Source organism: Neofelis nebulosa, chromosome 3 (assembly GCF_028018385.1).
Source record: "Neofelis nebulosa isolate mNeoNeb1 chromosome 3, mNeoNeb1.pri, whole genome shotgun sequence".
In the NCBI taxonomy this organism is placed as follows: Eukaryota; Metazoa; Chordata; class Mammalia; order Carnivora; family Felidae; genus Neofelis; species Neofelis nebulosa.
This window is the reverse complement of record NC_080784.1, coordinates 138,742,820-138,766,097: the sequence shown is the minus strand read 5'-3', so window position 1 is coordinate 138,766,097 and position 23,278 is coordinate 138,742,820. Positions and strand designations below refer to the sequence as shown.

At 41.9% G+C, this 23,278-nt stretch overlaps 1 protein-coding gene and 1 long non-coding RNA gene across 4 annotated transcripts in view; one reads left to right on the top strand and one right to left on the bottom strand.

Moving 5' to 3' along the window:
* HPSE (heparanase) overlaps positions 1-5,990 on the bottom strand; it is a 41,495-nt gene extending 35,505 nt beyond the window's left edge. Inside the window, exon 1 of one of the 3 annotated variants that reach the window (XM_058722035.1) lies at positions 5,640-5,990. In XM_058722035.1, coding sequence (XP_058578018.1) covers positions 5,640-5,866 — 227 coding nt within the window. In that variant the 5' untranslated portion in view covers positions 5,867-5,990. The remainder of the gene's footprint in view (positions 1-5,639) is intronic. The other 2 variants (XM_058722036.1, XM_058722034.1) reach the window with 2 other exon arrangements.
* LOC131507373 (uncharacterized) overlaps positions 533-23,278 on the top strand; it is a 36,637-nt gene continuing 13,891 nt past the window's right edge. The window contains exons 1-2 of the long non-coding RNA XR_009259475.1: positions 533-665; positions 2,162-2,344. This is a non-coding gene — a long non-coding RNA (uncharacterized LOC131507373). The remainder of the gene's footprint in view (positions 666-2,161; positions 2,345-23,278) is intronic.

Here is a 23,278-nt window from a genome sequence, read left to right as displayed (position 1 = left end):
AATAGTTGTGGTGGATCCACAGAGTGAAAATGTAAGAGGGTAAAGAGTGTGGTCCACGAATGCGAGATTTTCATTTACGGCTTCAGATGTTAAAAGGTTCTTAATGATGAAAAGAGGCATGGCCAAGGCATGAAGTGGTTGAAATGGGGTGAAGCGGTGTGTGCTAGCAAGCTGGCTCCCTAAAAGCAAGTGCCCTGTTTTTTAGCACTTGCCAATTTCCGTGGTGTAAATACCCACCAGGGCTGATTCAAGATGGCAGCATTGATGCCAGTGAATGTGGAATTGGGAAGAGCTGCACACATTTCATAAGATAGTACAAGCTGGTTCCAATATAACAGTGAGTGCCGAGTATTATGAAGCATGGGTGTGAAGAGATTGAGAGACAGTTTATTCAAATGCACTTGAAGTCATCTAAGATGATGGTGGAACGTGGGAGGGGAGAAAAAACTGTGAAATCAATGCCAGTCTTTCATCGATAAGAAGAATGAGTCAGAATAAAGCACAGCGCAGTGATAAGGAGCATAGGATGAGAGCCAGACATAGAGGAGTGTACCTCACACTGGAGTCATGGCCGTCATCTCTAGCATGCACTAGGTTTGTGCAAACTCAGTGTTTTGGACACTTGGCATAAAATATTTTACTCGATCCCGAAACAAACCAGAGAGGTAGGTATCATTATTATCCTCTTTTTACAGACAAGGAATCTGAACAAAAGGAGGCTATTGCCCAAGGTAACAATCCAGTAGGGATTTGAACTACACTCAAAATGGTGGGCAATCACCTAGAAGGTGCACTGGTGAATGGGAAAAGGGCTGCAATATTGGAGAATGCATAGTTTCTACCCCAAAGGGCTACCTCAGGGAAGTAGCCACGTCTCTTTCTCCACTTGGGTCTTTAGAGAAGAGCCAAGTTTTAGCTAGGGTGGGAATAGTCTGTGAGGAGGATAAAGCAGGGGTACTATGCAAAGGGCTCCAGAGAGCACAATGAAAGGTTTGGGAGAGAAGGGAACAATGAGCACTTAATCAGGGAGAGAGTGCTTCTTGGGGGTCAAGAAATGTGAGTCTATGGCTTGTAACTGTTCTCAGTTCTGTTTCTCTGGCTGTGGTTCATTCTCTCAGCAATAGGCACGCAGAGGGCCTGAGGTTATTTCCAACATCAGTTTTCAAAACGTGCACCTGACGTTGATTATAAGTGACTCTCCAAATAAGAAAAGCAATTTTGTCCATGAAGATGCAGGAATCTGATTACTGAAAGTCATTATTAATAACTATTCATCAGACTGGCAAAAAGGAATGAACTTTGCTGGAAAAAAATAAGCAAACCTTTATGAAAAGCAAGCACAACTCCATTATTACTGCTGTCGACATTTAGCACCACCTTTCCCACTCTGTAGTCCCTACGAACTCTAGCACTGACTCGCACTCTCCTTTTTTACCTCGTGTTAGAGGACTGTGCTTGTGTCTGTATCTTGTTTGCAGTGTGGGCTTCATTGCCAAGATGGTAACCACTAGCCAATATGGCTAGGGTTTGAAATGTGGCTAGTCTGAATTGAGATGTGCTAGGAGCATAAAATAGACCCCAGATTTTGAAGACCTGATGTGAAAAGGAGTGTAAGAGATCTCATTAATATTTTTATATTGATGACATGTTGAAATGATAATACTTTGGATATTTTGTGTTACATAAAATATATTATTAAAATTAACTTCACCTGTTTCTTTTTTAAATATGACTTACCAAAAAATTTTTTTTATTTTTTTTAATGTTTTTATTTATTTTTGAGAGAGAGAGACAGAGAGCAAGCAGGGGAGGGGCAGAGAGAGAGGGAGACACAGAATCCAAAGCAGGCTCCAGGCTCTGAGCTATCAGCACAGAGCCTGACGCTCAAACTCACAAACTGTGAGATCATGACCTGGGCCAAAGTTGTATGCTTAACCGACTGAGCCACCCAGGCGTCCCACCAAAAAGTTTTAAATTGCACACGTAGTTTGCATATGAGGCTCACGTTCTATCTGTTGAGCAGTGCTGGTCTCAACACTCCCTTCTTTGAGGGTCAGTGCCTGTTCAGAGCTCTGCACATAAGCTTAGGAAGTTTTTGATCAGGTTGTTGATTACCTCTGGGAAGAAGGCAAACTGAAAAGATGTTCCTTTCCAATTCTAGATTGTTCTATCATTGGCACTTAAGTTCTGCGCACTCTACGTTCTCTAACTGCAAATGTGGAAAAAAAAAACAAAACACATCTGTTTGCTGTGATGGGAAACCAGACCACGCCATCTGATTAAATTTACTTAGGATTCTGTTGAAGCACCTCAGAGGTTTGGGCCCTGATTCTCCTACTCTCGGGTCAGTGCTTCTTTTCATTATATCAATCTCCTCAATTTGTTTCTAGACAATCTTTTTCCTCTATACCCTACCCTACTGCTTTAAGAAATATAAACTGCTTACTTTGTTTTTGTATACTCTTGTCCCTGCAATTAGTATCTAGGTCCAGACTCTGCTCCTTCATGAACAGCTGGCTGACTAGGGGCCAGTTACAGAGTTTCCCTAAACCTCAATGTTTTCTTTTCTTTTCTTTTTTTAAAATTTTCAATGTTTATTTATTATGGAGAGACAGAGCGTGAGCAGGGGAGGGGCAGAGAGAGAGGGAGACACAGAATCCGAAGCAGGCTCCAGGCTCTGAGCTGTCAGCACAGAGCCCGATGCGGGGCTCGCACCCACGAACCGTGAGATCATGACCTGAGCCGAAGTCAGACGCTTATGCAACCGAGCCACCCCAGCGCCCCTCTTCATTTTTTAAAATGGAGATGATAATATCACTGACCTCATAGTTTTGTAGGAAGGAATAAATGCATTAACACCTAGGAAATGCTACAAACGGGGCCTGGCATATGACAAAGGCTCAATTATTTTAATTACCCTCTCCTTATTACTTGAGCTTTGCTCTGCTCAGCCGTTGCCAATCTTTGCCTGAGCGGCTTCCCCTTTGAGGAACGGTACCAGAACAACACCCATCTCACAGCTATTAAGCTTAGTGTTGCCTTCTGAGATGGCCAGGTCACTTTGGGCACTGTGCTAACCACCCTGGCGAGAGGGACTCTCAGACCCTCATTCAGAAGCTAGGTCTTAGCTGAGAGCAAGAGGGAGGGAGCTCCTGCTTATCTGTGCCTCAGTCTTTTCAGATCTCGGCTGGGAATAGTATGGAAGGGCTTGCAGATGCCCCTGAGGAGCAGGCATGGACGACAGCCGCTGCCAAGGGAGTGGACTGGCGTGGTCAGGAGCCCGTATGAGCGGGACTACACGGAGTTTTATCTACTGCACAATATAGTCTTTTGGTTTTCATTACCCTCCAGCCTTCAACCAAAAGGTGGGGCCAGCGGGGAAGAAAGAGTGCTATGGGAGACAAGAGACAAAGGTATCACCCTTGCTGAACTGCAGACCGGAAGTTCTGTGTGTGTTGGGGGTGGGGAGGATGAGGATGGCCTAGCCCATGTGTTAGCTTGACTGCAGGGCGATCAGGCCTGGACCCTAAAAGTCATGCTGTAGGGGCGCCTGGGTGGCGCAGCCGGTTAAGCGTCCGACTTCAGCCAGGTCACGATCTCGAGGTCCGTGAGTTCGAGCCCCGCGTCGGGCTCTGGGCTGATGGCTCGGAGCCTAGAGCCTGCTTCCGATTCTGTGTCTCCCTGTCTCTCTGCCCCTCCCCCGTTCATGCTCTGTCTCTCTCTGTCCCAAAATAAATAAAAAACGTTGAAAAAAAAAATTTAAAAGTCATGCTGTAGGTTTTTTCCTTTGGACGTTTTTCTCCGGGAAGAATCCCCAGATGCCCTTCCTTGGGGCGGGGTGGGCACAGGCTAGCTGCAGCAGCAGAACAGGACTTGAGTTCTCCCGTTTCAGGAAAGTGGTTTAGTCAGTGCCTCTGTTTTTAGCAAGGCACCCCCACACCCTCTCTTTTCCTATCATCACCCCCCCACCACCTCCCAAGCTAGCCTGAGGTGCTCACACAAGGGGCCCTGTAGTTCAGCATTTCTGCAGAGTAATCTGTCTCCAACCACCTGCTGTGTGGTATTCAGCTTCCTATTCCCAAGGGGAAGGGCAAAACATGGGGGTTCCTCTCCACCAGGAAATTCTCCCTCTGCTACCACAGGGAAAGATGGAGGTTAACTCTGATGGAAAGAAACACACAGAGAACTGGTGAGTGGTTAGCGATACTCCTCATTTTCCAAGAAGAAGCAATGAGCTTAAATTTTGAACACTCTGTGTCAAACACTGTGCTAAGTACTTCTATACGGTCTCCTGAAGTCCTCAGAACAATCCCACCAAAAGGCTTTAGAAGTTCTATTCTACAGGTGAAGGAATTGAGGCTTGGAGTTGCCAAGCAACCTGTAACAAGCAAGCCACCCAACTCTGGCAGAGATGGGAATCAAGTTAGTGTGGTCAGACTGCCAATCTCTTAACCATTAGGCTACCTGCTTATATGGGCAGAACAAATGACTGAAACTGGCAGTGGCAGTTCAGCTGACAGAGTGGGCGCAGAAAGGACAGGGTGTGGGTGTTTGGCAATGATGAGATTCCCAGCTGTGTGTGTTGGTTGAGGTGTGGCCATCTCTGGAGGCTCTCATGATCTAGATGAGTGGCCTAGATGACCTGGGACTGTCCCTGAAGCTCCCTGTCCTGGGATCAGCCTGCATTTAGGAGGCGGGGGCCAGTGAACATGCACCAGTTTGTCTCTTTCAGGGGAGAAAAAATTACAGCTGATTTTCCAGTCTCGTGTTGGAAACGTATCTTTTTATTAAGGCTCTGTAAGTCACTGCAATAGTCTCCTAGGTCTCCTTTACTTAATATTTAGATTTTTTTTTAAGTTTATTTCTTTATTTTGAGAGAGACAGAGGCAGTGAAAGTCGGGGAGGGACAGAGAGAGTGGGGGAGAGAGAGAATCCCAAGCAGGCTCTGCGCTGTCAGCACAGAGCCCCATAAGGGGCTTGAACTCATGAAACCGTGAGATCATGACCTGAGCCCAAACCAAGAGTCGGAGGCTTAACCAACTGAGCCACACAGGTGCCTCTAATACTTAGATTTTTTTAAAAAATATAGTGTAATCCTGGAAATCTCTGTACCTTGTGCTCAACTTTGCTGTGAACCTAAAACTGCTCTTTGAAAGTTTATTTTAAAATATATAAAATTATATTTTACACACACACACACAGCACACACACTTACTCTTCTTTGAGACTTTTAACATCTGCCTTCTTTTCTTTTTCTTTTTTTCCTTTTAACCTTCCTAACAGAGTTTAAGCGAAGGACGCCTGGTCCACAATCTTACCTGTCCTACACTGTGCTGCAAATTCAAGGGCTCACAGGCTCCAGGTACACTTGCCCGAGTCCCCTCCTCCAGAAGTGTTTCTGGGGCAGGTGGCAAGTTTCTTTTCCAAATTTCCCCGTAATACCTGGCCCTCAGTTGGCGCTCAGGCAGCACTCGCTGAATGAATGCAGGCGGGAACGAGCGGTTTGGGGGCGGCTGTCACAGGAGAGGGAGGGAGGAAAGGAGGGATGGAAGGAGAGAGGCAGAGACAGAGAGATAAAGGTTCCCGGGCGTGGCTGTCAGGAAGACAGGACCCAGGGACAGGCAGAGGCCGGCGCTTACCCCAGGAAGGTGAGGAACCGCGGGTCCGTGGCCAGGTTGGCGTCGATGGTGAAGGACAGGAAGGCGGGACTCACCAGGTGCACCGGCCGCTCGGTGGAGAAGTCCAGCTCCGCGGCGTCGTCCGCCTGCGCGAGTCCCGCCGGGGCGCGCGGGGAGAAGGGGCCGAGCGGCCCCAGGAGCAGCAGCAGCTGCGGCAGCGGCGGCCCCGGCTTCCAGCGCAGCGGCATCTCGGGATCACCTGGCCGGCCCACCCGCGGAGCACCTCGCAGCGGGAGCCCGGACCTGGCGCACTTCCTCCCGCCGCCCCACAGCGCCCTTTTCTCCCTCGCGCCTCACCCCTCCCACCGCGCCCTGCAACCCTCCCACTCCAGCCCTGCATCCCTCCCCTGGCTCCCTGTTCTCGCCGCCCCGCCTCCCCCGCTCACTCCCACTTCTTAGCACGCTTTCCCCTCGGGGCCGGTCACGCCCACTTTCGAAATCACCCACCCGAGCTCAGAGGGTGCGGACGTGGCCGGATCCGTGAGTCCAGGAGGCCTGGAGGGGGAGCGCCCGCGGACCAGCGCTGGGCATCCCGAACCCCGGAGCGCAAGGTCGTGGCCCGCGTGCCCCACTTCCAGGCGTCATCGGGGTGGCGCCGGGTCTTCTGACCCTCAGCTAAAACCTCCAGTTGAGCCTTGGTCACTCCCCCTCGCATCTGGTTCAGCAACACTTGCTTGTCACTTGATTAACCGTGTGTCCTCTGACCAGAGAGCTGTTTCCCAGGCGTATTACTTTTACGTGAAAAAATCTGACCTGGGCGTCGGTTCACCTACAGCTAGAAAGAGATCAACCCTGAAAAATTCCTTACCAATTTAACCATGGAAACAGTACTGGGCAGAGCCTTAACGTGTCAGGTGCTCCAGCACCTGAAACTCAGGCCGTGAAGCCTCCAGACAAGTCCGGGGTAGTGACTGTCTCTTGAATTTGGAGCCAATGCCAAATTCCCCCTCTGTACATTTACCTTTAGCTGTTGGGCAAACTCTTTCAGTTTTCCCCTGATACCTTACACTGATAAATAAGGGTGACTAGCACCTCGCACTTAGGGCTTACTCTAGGCCAGATGCCCTAAGAAGTGCTTTACTTGTATTCTCTTCATTCCCACAACTCTGCCAAGTGCACTTTATGCCCCGTTTACACATGAGGGCCCGGACTCTGTCCAAGTGTCAAATTGGGATGTGAAGAAAGTTACACAAACCCCTAGCAAATGGCATCCTGTCTCAGCTGAAACATAACTTCCTCAAAGAAGCTATGCCTGAACCTCCAGGCAGCTGAAAGTCCCCATGACATACTCTCACCGCACCCCGAATTGGCTAGAACTTACCACATTTGCTTGTATTGTGACTATTGCTCCCATATTGGGCTCATCTGCTACATTACAGACTCCATGAAAGCAGAGATGGGGTTTGTCTTGTCCATTGCACTCACTTAACCTCATGACTTTGTGCTTGGCACTTAGCGGGCTTCCAATAAATATTTGTTGAGTTAACAAGTGACACCAAAACCCTTAGAATTTTCTAATGAGATTGCACCACCTATAAAGCAATAAATAAAAATGGATTGGGGGCACCCACTTGGCTCATTCGGTAGAGCATGCAACTATTTCTTGATCTCAAGATTACGAGTTCAAACCCCATGCTGGGTGAAAAGCTTACTTTAAAAAATAGGTAAATAAAAACGGATTCTTTTAAAACGTGTATCTAATTTGCATAGATGTGTATATTAGGGAACTTAAATTTAACTATATAGTTAGTTGAGGAAGGTGACGGTTTCAGAATTGTGTGTATCAGTTACTACTTTGCAACTTGAATGAAATTTATATCCTGCAACTATACATAAGAAAAAAATTCATACATAAACCAAGTTACCAGGACATCACATGCAAGTGGAAAAGCAGATACCTAGGCTCTTTCTCTGCCTTGCCACGACATTGACCCTACATGCCATCCCAAAGGGCAAAAGTCACAACAGTTTCTTTGGAATATTTGGGTGATTTGAAAAGTGGATCATTGCCAGTTTTCTAAACAGTGAGTCCTCGTGACATCCTGAGATGTGGACCAATGCAGTTGACATACAAGTTACTAATATAGAAACTGAGAAAACATAAATGAGGAAGCAAAGGAGAGCAACTTGCACGCGTGATGGTCTGTGTTGTAGATGACATGAGTTTCTGGCTCCTGGATCTAAGTTAGTTTGATCCATTATGCCAGAGGAAGGGACTACATAGGCGCATAGCAGGGAGGGAATATGCAGTGAAATTAATAGAAATGATCATTTCAGAGACACTTTGTAATTGGATACCTTACATTTTTATGGCAAGTTCCAGCTTATATACATCCTAGCTAGAGCCCTTCTACATGCATCCTAGACCTGCAGCTTGAAAGGCTGGGTCACTTTTTCAACCTCCCAGAGCCTCAATTTCCTCATCGGTAAAGTGGGAATAATAATGCATATTTCACAATGCTTTTTTTTGAGAATTTACTTAATATATGTAACACTTCTAGCTCTGTATACAACATGAAGTAGGTGTTGGACAGATATGTTTTTATTATTACTTCATGTAATCTTTTTTTTAATGTTGATTTATTTTTGAGAGAGAGAGCACAAGCAGGGGAGGGGCAGAGAGAGGGAGACAGAATCTGAAGGAGGATCCAGGCTCTGAGCTGTCAGCACGTGGGGCTCAAACTCACGAACCACGAAATCATGACCGGAGCTGAAGTCGGATGCTTAACCGACTGAGCCACCCAGGTGCCCCACTTCATTTGATCTTGACAATAAACTTGTGAAGTAGATTTAGACCCAGGTTTCTGATTCCAAGTCCAGAGTTTTTCCACTAAGTCGCACAGATTTGGTGACTCACAAATTATGTGATGATAATGATTTAGAAATAAAAATCTCAGGGGCGGCTGGGTGGCTCAAGTGTCTTCAAGGACACTTGAAGTCAGTCAAGTGTCTGACTTCAGCTCAGGTCATGATCTCATGGTTCGTGGGTTCAAGCCCTGTGTCGGGTTCTGTGCTGACAGCTCAGAGCCTAGAGCCTGCTTCGGATTCCATGTCTCCCTCTTTGTCTGCCCCTCATCTGCTCATGCTCTATCTCTCTCTCAAAAATAAATAAATATTAAAAAAAGAAATAAAAATCTTCAAATGAACTAGGAGAGTTCATATGGATTATTTAATAATTATAAAGTGGTATCATTTCCATGTGGTCTTTGGACTGACTTTCTCTAGTGGCATTGGGTTTTTAGGGACTCACACAAGGTTTACATGGTCAATAACTATAAACACTCATAAGACAATAGGCTGATTTCAGGGCATCTTCAGAAAAGAATAATCTCTTCACTTGTCTATCTAGAAAACTAAGATTTTTCTAACGTAGAAATCCCTGAGTAGGGGCAATTTCTGAAGCATATTTTGTTCTCTCTAGGCTGTGTAAATTGTTCACATAAGCTATATTGTTTTGAGTTATTGGGTTAGACTTACTAAATTTAAGTTTTTGTTTAAATTTTCTGGTTATTGAACTATACTCTGAAACAAGGAGAAACTCCAAGCAAATGTGTGGTAGGGGCTGAAAAGAAGGACATTAACATGTATTCGGTGCACGCTGTTTGTTCTTCAAGGTGCTTTCACGTATTTGTCTATTCACCTAATCAAATATCTGTTGGGTGCCTACCATGTGCCAAGCACTCAGCTAAGTAGCAGTAAGCTTACATTCTCTTCTATTAAGTTAATGTCCATATGTATACCCTATAGATATATATTTCTCTGTAGGAAAGTGGCTACTTGGAGCCAGTAAGTAAGCCAGAGTGTGCCAGAGAAAGCAGGAATGTCCCTAGAATAAGGACTCCTAAGTTCCAGGGGTCACACACACACAATAGCCAGGTGGGTTATTATGGTGTAGGCTGAAAGATTATTCAAAAGTCCCCAGAGAAGAGCTGACTGCCCAATTCTGGTCACCAATTCTTGATGATGAAGGCCCTGGAGACCCTATTAATTAGACTCATGCCAAAAAGGCACAATAACATGAATTAAGCGGGATGTTATTTGTTGTTACTCCCAGGCTTGGTAAATGGTGTAAACAATATAAACATGGGGAAGAGAAGGGAGAGTTCCAGGAAATGCATTGGAAATAGGGAAGTGGTTGGGGTGGGGACATAGGGAGGAGATGTCCTATCCTAGTATATGTAGGCAAGACTCTCTATTCTGTTCTTCACTTTTGACCAGGCAGCTAGGTAGTTTTGGGCTCCCTCAAGAAATGACTGCTATGCTACTAGGTATTTACCCAAAGACTACACAAACACTAGTGCAAAAGGATATATGCACCCTTATGTTTATTGCACATTTAAAATAGCCAAATTATAATAGTAGCCCAAGTGTCCATTGATAACTGAATGGATAAAGAAGATGTGGTACATATATACAATAGAATATTATTCAGCCATAAAAAAGAATGAAATCTTGTCATTTGCAACAACACGAATGGAGTTAGTATAATGCTAAGCAAAATAAGTCAGTCACAGAAAGACAAATACCATACCATTTCATTCATATGTGAAATTTAAGAAACAGAACAAACAAACAACAGCAACAACAACGAAAAAGAGCGAGAGAGACACAAACCAAGAAACAGACTCTTAACTATTGAGAATAAACTGATGGTTACCAGAGGGGAAGGTGGGTGGGCAGATGGGTGAAATAGATGATGGGGATTAAGAGTACACTTATCATGATGAACCCTGAGTAATGATGTACAGAATTGTTGAATCACTATATTGTACACCTGAAACTAATATAATACTGTATGTTAACTATACTAGAATTAAAATGTTAAAAACTTAAAAAACAAAAAGAAAGGAGTGCTATGAAGAGAGCTGAAAGTATTTCCTGCTTTGTTGGCTCCAGTTAATCAGGAAGATGAGGCGTATAGGAAATAGTCCTTGCAGTGGAAGCAATTTAGCGGGAGTGACTGAAGCCTTATAAGAGCTACTGTTTACATCCAGCAGAAGTGCATGTTGATTGGTCAATGAGTTGGGCAGACAATTGCTTCTACAACTTTTATTGAACAGTTGGTTCAGGCATGATTCTGCAATTACTTGAATATTGCATAAGGCTTTGTCCTTAGTTAATAAAATGAAAAGAAAATGGAAGATACTATGCATGAGAAACATGGTCTCATTCACTTCCTTCTTTGAAACAGGTGGGAAATCATTAGGTGTGCTGATGGAGACAAATCTCTATCCTTGATCTGATGTTCTTCAGATGTAAGCTGACCAAACGTGCATTTACTTCTGAAGGAAAAACTCATATTAAAGTACTTACTCAAAAATGCTAGAGGGGCACCTGGGTGGCTCAGTTGGTTAAGCCTCTGACTTTGGCTCAGGTCATGATCTCATGGTTTGTGAGTTCAAGCCCCACATCGGGCACTGTGCTGACAGCTCAGAGCCCGGAGCCTGCTTTGGATTCTGTGTGTCCCTTTCTCTCTGCTCCTTCCCTGCTCACACTGTCTCTCTCTTTTTTTCAAAAATGAATAAACATCTAAAAAAATTTTTTAATGCTAGAAATAACCTTATTATAATTTCAACTTAGACAAATAAACTTTATTTAAAAATTTATGAGGCAATTGGGGAAACATGGACTGGATAGTTAATGACATCAAACAAGTTATTGTTAACTTTCTTAAGGTGGGATAATGGCATTGTGGCTATTTTTCAAGATTCCTTATCTTTTAGAGATGTAGACTGAAGTGTTTGTGGGTACACTGATGTGGTGTTTGGGATTTGCTTCAACATTAGCTCAGCAGGAGAAGGGAAGTGGGTACGGGTTTGGGTGAAAGAAGACTGACTGTGGGCAAACAATTATTGCAGCAGGGCAATAGGTATGTAATGCTTGTGGCATCTCGGATACCTGTGCGTTAGAAGGAAGTATGTGTTGTCTTTTCCCAAAATGGAAATGGCTTTGTTTTGTTTCTGTTTATGAAGTGAATCTGTGTTCTTTTTTAAAAATTAGTATACCTAGAAGCAACTCAAACGTCCACCAATGGGTGAATATGATATAAACAAATGTCGTATATACTTACAATGGACCATTACTGAGTCTTAAAAAGGAAGGAAATCCTGTCATGTGTTACAACATAGATGAGCCTTGCAAGATAAGTGAAATAAGTTGTATGATTCCACTTATATGCGGTTCCTACGTTAGTCGAATTCATAGAGACGGGAAGTAAAATGGCGGTTGCCAGGGGCTGGGGTGAGTGGAGAATTGGGAGTTGTTTAATGGGTACAGAGTTTCAGACTTGCAAGATGAAAAAGTTCTGGAAATCTGGTTCACGGCAACATGGATATCCATATCACTACTGGACTGTACACTTGAAGACGGTTGAAATGGTGAATTTTCTGTGATTTTTTTTACCACAATAAAAAAAATTTAGCTAGTACTTTTAGAAAAGGAATAAAGAAGAAATTAAGTATCTCCCTAATCTTGCAGCCTAGAAATAATTAGCATTAATGGGTATGTATCCCTCCATACATTTTTCCTGTGGATACACACACACATACATATACACACACAAACACTATTTTAATTAAATATGGGATCATACCCACTTAACAATAAAGAAGATACCTTTTCATTCTGTAAATAGGTTTCCATGCTCTATTTCAATGGTTGCAGAGTTTTCCACCAAATTAGATGTATGGCAGAATAAAACTTTGGCAGTTGTTTCCAAAATTTTTGTTCTCAGGACTCCTTTATCCTATTAAAAATTATTGAGATCTCGGGGCGCCTGGGTGGCGCAGTTGGTTAAGCGTCCGACTTCAGCCGGGTCACGATCTCGGGGTCCGTGAGTTCGAGCCCCGCGTCAGGCTCTGGGCTGATGGCTCAGAGCCTGGAGCCTGTTTCCGATTCTGTGTCTCCCTCTCTCTCTGCTCCTCCCCCGTTCATGCTCTGTCTCTCTCTGTCCCAAAAATAAATTAAAAAAAAAAAAATTATTGAGATCTCAAAGAATTTTTTGTAGGTTATATCTGTGATATTTAATGTACTATATATTAAAACTTATCAAGTAAAAAGACTTATTAATTAATTTAAAAATAACTATAATAAATACATTTCATATTAATATAACTAACATTTTTAGGATAAATAGCTATCTTTTCTAAAACAAGAACATTAGTGTGAAGGGTGGCATTGTTTTACATTTCTACAAATCTCTTACCTAGCTTAGTAGAAGACAGCTAGATTCTCATATCAACATCCGTAGTCAGTTATGACATTACATATGCAGCTTCTAGAAAATTGCACTGTACTCTTATGAGAGAATGAAAATGAAAAGATCAAATAACATCTTGATATTATTATGGAAAGAGTTTTGACCTTGCAAGAGTGTCTGGGACCTTTCATGGACTGTGGATCACGTTTTAAGAACCATTGTTTTTTATTTTTATTTTTATTTTTATTTATTTATTTTTTTTAATTTTTTTTTCAACGTTTTTAATTTATTTTTGGGACAGAGAGAGACAGAGCATGAACGGGGGAGGGGCAGAGAGAGAGGGAGACACAGAATCGGAAACAGGCTCCAGGCTCTGAGCCATCAGCCCAGAGCCTGACGCGGGGCTCGAACTCACGGACTGCGAGATCGTGACCTGGCTGAAGTCGGACGCTTAACCGACTGTGCCACCCAGGCGCCCCAGAACCATTGTTTTTTAGATACTACTCTATGTCCTTAATTTTTTTTTAAATTTCAGCTTTATTAAAGTATAGTGACAAATAAAACTGTAAGATATTTATGGTGTACTATGTGGTTTTTTGATATATGTACACATTGTGAAAAAATCCCCCCATCTAGTTAATTAACACATCCATCACTGTACACATTTACCTTTGTGGGGGGGGGGCATTTAAGGTCTACTTTCTAAGCAAATTTCAATTATACAATATAGCATTATTGACTATAGTCACCATGTTTCACATCAGATCCTCAGACCTTATTCATCTTATAGCTGAAAATTTGCATCCTTTTACCAACCTTTCCATGTCCTTTTTTTCTTTCTAGCCTTCTCTTTTGAACAAGTAGCCAGCCAGGCTCATTGTGGGGGCTGCGGGTTGGGGGTGAAAAGGCAGGAGAGAGGAAAGAAAGCTTTCATTTCCAAAAGTCTAAACCTAAACCCATGAAGGAGATTGTATGAGGGGCATCAGAGGTGACATTTCACTATAGCGCAGTCTTCCGACCTTGTACGCATCTTGACATACATAGACAATTACAGCATTTGCAGGGCTTTCTGGGGAAAGTGAATGCCCTGGAGGAAATCTATATATACACTTGGTGAAAAATGCATTCTATTTTGGATGTTATATAATTACGGTAAGAAAAATAAGTACAGAGCATATGTTTGCTAAATATCTGATTTATATACAACTTGCAAATACTGTCTCTTCCATTTTTTTAACAAAAGACTGGAGTTTGATTTCATGGACAAAACTTTTGAATATGCACGTTTGTGTTTCAAATAGCTTCTCCCCATCTTGATCAAAAATTTTAAATGATAATCTCTTCAAGTTATTTAAAAAATTTTTTTTAATGTTTATTTATTTTTGAGAGAGAGAGAGAGACAGAGTGTAAGCTGGGGAGGGGCAATGAGAGAGACACAGAATCCGAAGCAGGTTCCAGGCTCTGAGCTGTGAGCACAGAGCCCAATGTGGGACTTGTACTCATGAAGCGTGAGATCATGACCTGAGCTGAAGTCGGTCGCTTAACGGACTGAACCACCCAGGCGTCCCAATTCAAATTCTATTTTTATTGAAATATAGTTGACACACAATGTTACATTAGTTTCAGGTGCACAATGCAGTGATCTGACAAGTCTATATGTTATGTTGTGCTCACCGCAACTGTGACTACCACCTGTCACCATACAACACTATTAGAGCACCACTGACTATGCTCCCCAGGCTGAACCTTTTATCCCCGTGACTTATTCATTCCATAATTGAAAGCCCGTACCTCCCACTCCCCTTCACCCGTTTTGCCCATCCCTCTACCTCCAGATTCTTGATAAAAATTTTTGCTAACACAAGTAGATAAGAAGCAATTTTCATTTTTTTTTAATTTTTAATGTTTATTTATTTTTGAGACAGAGAGAGACAGAGAATGAGCAGGGAAGGGGCAGAGAGAGAGGGAGACACAGAATCTGAAGCAGGCTCCAGGCTCTGAGCTGTCAGCAAAGAGCCCAACGCGGGGCTCGAACTCACGAACTGCGAGATCATGACCTGAGCCGAAGTCGGATGCTTAACCGACTGAGCCACCCAGGCGCCCCACAATTTTCATTTTAAAAACAGTTGTAATTATATTTAAAGAATCTCACAGCAATTCCTTCTCTTTCATGGCAAAGATAATGTTGGAATTTTCCGAGAAAGAGAGTGGACTTTTAGATACAAAGAACTTTTTCACAGGAAGCATTTCAAAATAATGATGAAGCTGCAATTGGCAGAAAGAGCTTGCGGATGACCAGGCAGCGATGGCCCAATAGATGTTCCAGCTGACATCAGGGTGGGCGGATGCCTGGAGGACACGTCTTGCCCATCCCCTGTCTGCTCCCTACATGCACCGCACCTTGGCATTGCCTACAAACACCCAGCACTCAGATATTACCCACAGAAGAGGGAAAAATCTTAATTGACAAGGATTGCATTTACCCACCTCATATGCAATGGGTTCAAAATAAAAGTTGTTACAGAAAATGTTCTGAAGTTTTATATTTAGTGCACACCTCAGTTTGTGCTCTGAGACTCATTCCTGCCACAGTGTTTATTTAGCTGGTTTCCGAACATTTTGTTATGATAAACAACACTTTGGGAAACTTCTTTCCACACACTTTTTTTTCAGCTACATTATGATTATTTCCTTAGATTCAGTTGCTGAAGCAGATTTGCTGGATCAAAGGTTTGTGGCCTCTATCTATCATCTATCTATCTGTCACCTATCATCTCTTTACATTTTGCTTTTTTTTTTTTAAAGGTCTTTGTTACATGTTGGTCGAATAATCTTAAAAGGTAACTACTGGGTCACCTGGGTGGCTCAGTCAGTTGGGCATTTGACTCTTGATTTTGGCTCAGATTATGATCCCAGTGTCGTGGATTAGAGCCCTGAATTGGGCTCCTTACTGAGGATGGAGCCTACTTAAGATTCTCTCTCTCTTTCCCCCTGCCCTTCTCCCCCATGTGTGCTCTCTCTCTCTCTTAAAAAAAAAAAAAGTTGTTAACCGCTTAAAAAAATAAAAATAAAAATTTAAGGAGCGCCTAGAGGGCTCAGGTGGTTGAGCACCCAACTCTTGATTTTGGCTCAGGTCATGATTCCAGGGTTGTGGGATTGAGCCCTGAAATGGGCTCCTTGCTGAGCATAAAGGCTGCTTAAGATTCTCCCTCTCTCCCTTTCTCTATCTCTATCTCCCTCTGCCCCTCTCCCCAACTTGTGCTCTCTCTCTCTCTAAAGTAATAAGAAAAAAATGTTTTAAGTTGTTAACTACTCATATTTTTTTCTATCATTTTATTGAAAATTTGCAGATACATAGAAAATTTGAAAGACTTATATAGTAAACATACATGTAACCACCACCTCAGTTCTGCAATTAACATTTTGCTTTTTGTTCTATCATGTCTATCTGCCTAACCATCCTTCCAACAGTCCATCTTATTTTTCAATTGGGATACAATTCTCATATCATAAATTCACCCTTCTAAAATGCACAATTCAGAGGTTTTTCGTATAGTCACATAATTGTGTGGCCATCACCACTAATTGCAGAATATTCTCATTACCCCATTAAGCAGTTGCTCTAAATCTCCATCTGCTTTCTGTCTCTCTGGATTTACCTATTTTGGAGATTTCATACAAAAGAAATCATACAATATGTGACCCTTTGTGTCTGGCTTTTTTCACTTAGCACAGTGTTTTCAAGGTTCATCGGTGTTGTAGCATGAATCAGTACTTTACTCCTTTTCACGACTGAATGATATTCTATTGTATGGATATACCACTGGTACTTGTCCTTTTATCAGTTGACAGACATTTGCATTGTTTCAACTTTTTGGCCATTATGTATGATGTTCCTATGAACACTTATGCAAGTTTTTGTGTATTTATATGTTTTCAATTCCCCTGTGTATATACCTTGGGAGTAGAATAGATGAGTCATACAATAACTCTATGTTTAACATTTTGAAGAATTGCCAAACGGTTTTCCACAGTGACTATATTACATTCGCATTAGCAGTAAATGAAGGTTCCGATGTTTCCACATCCTTTCAAACACTTGTTATTTTCTGTCTTTTTGATTATAGTCTTATGGAAGTGAAGTGATATTTTCTCGTGGTTTTGATTTGTATTTCCCTAATGACAAATGATGCTGAACATCTTTTCATGTTCTTATTGGCCATTTGTATATTTTCTTCGGAGAAATATCTATTTAAGTTCTTTGCCCATAATCTTGTTCTTTTTTTTTTTTTTGATATTACAATGTAAATTGCAGAATCCAACATGCATTATAATCATTACCTAGAGTTCAGTATTTGTTTATGGTTCTTTTTCTTTTTAGGTAGAATTTACAAACAGCATGTTAAAAACAAGACAATAGGCCTCAAATGGAGTCACTTATACTAAATCCCATATCACCAAATCCAGACTTAATTGCAGTTTCAGCTTTCCCAGAGACGGAATCTTAAACCAATTAATCAGGAATCACATGATTGGCACTAGTTAGGTAATCTGCCTGAGAGACCCCTAGTATCCCCTAAAGAAGAATGACCTTGGGGCGCCTGGGTGGCTCAGTCGGTTAAGCATCTATCTGACTTCGGCTCAGGTCATGATCTCACAGTCTGTGAGTTTGAGCCCCACGTCAGGCTCTGTGCTGACTGTTCAGAGCATGGAGCCTGTTTCAGATTCTGTGTCTCCCTCTGTCTTACCCTCCCCCATTCATGCTCTCTCTCTGTCTCAAAAATAAACGTTAAAAAAAAAAAAAGAAGAGTGACCTTGCAATAACTAATGCACTTTTTTTTTTTTTTAACCTGGTGTATGTTCCTTGTTCCCACTCTTTCTGCCTATAAAAAGTCTTTCATTTTGGGGACACCTGGATGGTTCAGTTGGTTAAGCATCCAACTCTTGATTTTGGCTCAGGTCATGATCTTGCAGTTCTGGGTTTGAGCCCTGCCTGGGCTCCATGCTGAACAATGAAGTCTGCTTGGGATTCTCTCCCTCTCTCTCTCTGCCCCTCCCCTGCTTGCACTTTCTCTCTTTCTCAAAATAAATAAATAAACTTAAAAAAACAAAAAAAGGTCTTTAGGGTTGCCTGGGTGGCTCAGTTGGTTAAGTGTCCAGCTTCGGCTCAGGTCAAGATCTCACAGTTTGTGGGTTCGAGCCCCACATCCGGCTATGTGCTAAGCTCAGAGCCTGGCACTTGCTTCAGCTTCTGTGTCTCCCTCTCTCTCTCTGCCCCTCCCCTGCTCATTCTCTGTCTCTCTCTGTCTCTCAAAAATAAATAAACGTTAAAAAAAAAGTCTTTCATTTTGTACTGCACCTCGGGATCCTTTCTATCTGCTAGATTGGATGTTACCCAATTCATGAATCATTGAATACAGACATTAAGATCTTTAAAATGGACTCAACTGAATTTTTTTTTCCACAAATGCACAAACCCTAAGTGTAACATTGGATGAGTTTTGACAAATCTGTGAACCCAAACCTCTATCACTTCAGAAATTTCTTCAGAGCCTTTCTGGACAAACCCCTGCTCCCATCCCCAGAGGTAATCACTCTTCTGCTTTTATTCATCTTATATTAGTTTGGCCTGCTCTATAAGCACATATTACATAGTCCTGTGTAATGCTCCTCCCGCTCAGAATACTATCTTTGAAATTAGGCTGTCGCATGTATCAGAGTTCAGTCTCTCTCTCTCTCTCTCTCTCTCTCTTTTTTTTTTTCCTAAGCAACCTCCATTATATGAATCTATACCAGATTGTTTATCCATTTTCCAATGGATGGGCATTTGAGGTTGTTGCCCATTTGGGGCTATTATGAATAAAGCTGCTAAGAACACCCTTATCCCAGTCTTGTGGACATATATTTTCATTTCTCTAGGGAAAATAGTTGGGAGTGCAATTGGGTCATAGAGTCTTGAGGGAAACTGCCAAAAGTTCTTCCCAGTGATTGTACCATTTCACACTCCCACAAACAATGTATCAGGATTCTGGTTCATTCTATGTCCCCACCAACACTGAGCACTGTCAGTTTTAAACACTGTAGCCTTTATATGCCTGGACAAGACAGAAGTATAGTCCTATCTCATTGTGGTTTTAATTTTCATTTCTGTGATGACTAATGTTTTTATGTGCTTGTTTGCTATTTGAATAGCTTCCTTTGTGAAATGACTGTCCAAACTTTAGTTGATTGCATAGCATTTTAACATATGTTGGGTTGTATGCCCTTCCAGATAGTAAAAATTAAAAAAAGAATACATGGTGCTATGAATTCACATTTTTAAATGTCTGAAGAGCCAAAGAAATGCAAAATGTATTGGCAAGATGGGCCCGCCTAGGTGGCATGTCAGAGTTCTGTAAATTAATGTTAAGAATTAGGGCCTGATAGGGGCGCCTGGGTGGCTCAGTCGGTTGGACGGCCGACTTCGGCTCAGGTCATGATCTCGTGGTCTGTGATTTCGAGCCCCGCGTCGGGCTCTGTGCTGACAGCTCAGAGCCTGGAGCCTGTTTCGGATCCTGTGTCTCCCTCTCTCTGACCCTCCCCCATTCATGCTCTGTCTCTCTCTCTCTATCTCAAAAATAAACGTTAAAAAAAAAAAAAATTAAAAAAAAAAAAAAAAAGAATTAGGACCTGATAGAACTCACACCCAAGGATGTGGACTGTGACTAGAGTTACATTAGGACTTTCAGAGAATCTGGGGCACTTTTGCCTTTGTGAGAAAAAACATTAGAAATTGTATTCTACTATTGTATTGGTATAAAGATGACTACAATCCAAGCTTGATTTGGTATTACGTATTCACTATTATTACATAAATATTTTTCTTCTTATTTTAAAAGAAATTCCAATTAAAGTATATTTGTGGGCACTCAAAAGTATTGTAGGCCTTAGACCCTGTGCCACTCTCAAAAATGAATGTCATTCTTGTTATTGACCACCTCTTTCTTAAATAATGGCAGAGAAAACTATGGTAATTATAAAAGGGAACTCACCCTAGGTCTGGGTTGTCAATATATATATATATATATATATATATATGTGTGTATGTGTGTGTGTGTATACATATATACACACGCACACATATTGGCCTAAAGGTCTGTAGTTCAGGCTCACTGTCCAGGCTGAATCTTCTGGTGTTCTGCAACCTTTCAAGCATCTAAGAAGGTAATTGCCTAAAGGGTGGGACAATGTAATCTTTTCCTTGGTGGGGAAGCATCAGTATCAGAAAGCATCACGTACAGGAATGTTTAGGAAAATCACACCTATACATGAATATTTTGGAGTGAGAAAACTGTACATATTTGTTACTTAAGGGTTTAAGTGATTTTGGCCTGTTGGAGTAACACTTTCAGCTTTGTAATTCCCAGTTAAATGTATCATCCAGCAACTGATTTAACTCATGATTTTAGTTTCAGATGTTATACGGTTAATCTATTAGATTTTAACTTGCCTAAGAACATAAGGTTTGTTGGTTTAAGTAGTACTTGAAAGAAAAATCAACTACATCAAATGTATAAATATAGCTGGAGATACTTAAGGGGATCTACTCACTCTAAAAGTCCTTCTTTAAGGTGAGGGTTAAAATTGTCTAGATTTATCAAGAGAATTATACATTTTTTAAAACTGTGACCTCTTAAAAGCTTAAGAAATTGATTTTGAATAATTTGGATACTAACTTTTAAAATGAGAATGACTCTCTGTGCACAAAAACCACCCATGAGGACATTTAAAAATGGCGCTGACCATGTGCATTGTGACCATGAAGGAAACTTGCTATAGATAAGTGGTGAGGACAGGCTGAGTAAAGCAGGGATACCAGGAACCAAATGCAAATAGGAGCCTGCTCCTCCTCTTACCCAGGCCTCATATGTGCCATTTTTGAACCTTAGTCCCAAGCTCAAACACATGTATCTATGAAGTCATATGGCATATGCCCTAGATACTCACACCCCAATGTCAAAGCCCTGTGTCAATTTGCTATGGTCACCTTCCTACAAAATATATTTAAATCTTTCCATCAGTACCTGGTCTCTCAAATATGGCTTCCTTCTTGGCCCAGACTCTCTGCTTTTGTATTATTTATCTGGCTATTTATTCCACCCAAATTCTTCTTTTTACTCCCTGGGTGCAAATTAGAGCTTTTTGAAGCAACCTCAAATTTTTGAGTCACTAGGGTCCTATTTACCCTCATTTAACAGAATAATGATTCCTTAAATGATGCCCTAGTGGCCTGAATAAATAGATGCCCCCTTCGAATTGCCTAATTTGCATCCTGAGCATGAGTTAGCCACCCAGCAACATCTAGAATTCTATTTTTATTTATCACATTAGTTAACTTTCTAGTTACTTTGAGAACTATTCTCAGAGTAGCCATATCATGTTGCTTGGATAAGGGAAATACTAAAGCCCCTGAGCCAATGTGGGTTAGTTTTAAGTTGCTATATGCGGTAAATGTATATGTATAATACATACATATTCATATGCAAAAAGTATCATTTTTTAAATGTGCTGGTCATGATATTCCAATATGTAGGCACGTTAAGATATATTAATTTCACATTAAAGTTACCAAGTTTTTGTTCCCTGGGATATTGTCATGTGCACATACTTTTCATGCCTCTGAGAACTCCTCCCACCTGTCCACAGAGTTGATTCTGTGCAGAAAATTTGCACCATGTGATGGCCACTGTTTCTTGCCACAGTTGATTAACCAAGGATAAGAATGCAATCTCAACTTGGTCATTCCTTCTTGGGAAGTTTAGAGACACAGGAGAATGTTCTCTGGTATGCACATGGAAGACCCCATGAACCGAGTTTGGAAGCTGCAACTGGAGGACAGCCAGCCTGTACCCCATCCATAGAGCCCAAGGAGCCCATTTACAGAGAGTGGGGAGAGAGAGAGAAAGAGAGAGAGAGAGAGAGAGAGAGAGAGAGAGAGAGAGAGAGAGAAGCAGATGTGTGGAGCAAAGTAAAGGTAGATAAGGTCAAGGCAGCAAGGGAAAGAGAGCAGCTAATTGCTGATGGTTTCATGGTTCACAATCCCTTGTGAACCTGAGTGCACATCCTGTCCTTGGAATCTATGAAATGACCCTGCATTTTATAATAAATTCTCCTGTTCATCCTAGGTTACTTTGTTTGGGTTTCTTTTACTTATAACCCAAATAATCTTGACACAGAAATAAAGGCCACTTACTACATAGTAGGTACAAAATCTGAATCATTTTTTAACGTTTATTTATTTTGAGACAGAGAGAGAGAGAGTGCACGCATGCATGCAAGTGGGGGAAGGGCAGAAAGAGAGGGAGAGAGAGAGAGAGAGAGAGAAAGAGAGAGAGAGAGTCCCAAGCAAGCTCTACGCTCATCGCCGAGCCCAACATAGGGCTCTATCCCACAACCCTAGGATCATGATCTGAGCTGAAATCAGGAGTCGGATGCTTTAACCCACGGAGCCACCCAGGTGCTCCAGAATCTGAATCTTTTTTTAAAAAAATTAACTTATTTAGGAGAAGACTAATGCAATCTCTTTCTGATGTTCTGTAGGCTTTTTGTTTGTTTGCTTTGTTTTGTTTTTATTACATTTTTAATTTTAATTCCAGTACAGTTAACATGCAGTGTTACATTAGTTTCAGGTGTACAATACAGTGATTCAACACTTCCATACAACACCCAGTGCTCACCACAAGTGCCCTCCTTAATCCCCATCACCTATTTCACCCATCCCCCACACCCTCCCCTCTGGTAACCATCAGTTTGTTCTCTATAGTTAAGAGTCTGTTTATGAGCAGTGCAATATGAAATGAAAGAAAGATCATGATCTAAATGGTTTTATTAGGTTCAACTGTTGTTAGGATTTCCCTTCCTATCTTAAAGTAAATAAACTGCACAGTAAGTTCAACCTAAAATACTAGCGTGAACATTGCATAAATATAAGCACATTGTCATTTTCCCTCGGTTTCCTCAGAAGCTTTTCCTTTTCAGTGGAGATTTATGAATTCTGTAATATACCCTGTTCAATAGCAAAGTTCAGATCTTTTAGCAGACGCTTAATAAGCAGATAAGAGATTGTGCTGATATTGGGGATACAAGATGAATAAGACTGGTTCTTGCCTCTATAGGAGCACCCAACACATGAAGAAAGAACACCAATGCTTGTAAGGTCCCTTTCTCCCCTTTCTCTGCTGTTGGGGCTCTATGGAAGATGGGGTGTGGCCACCAATGTCAGCTAGCTGGTCTAAACAAGCCACCTTCCTTGGAGTCTGATCTAGCAGAAAAGCACTAAATTAAAAACCTGCTTAAAAAGCTGGGCTTTGCCAATACTAACACAGCTCTGTGAATCCTTTTCCTAAGCCAGTTTCCCTGTTTA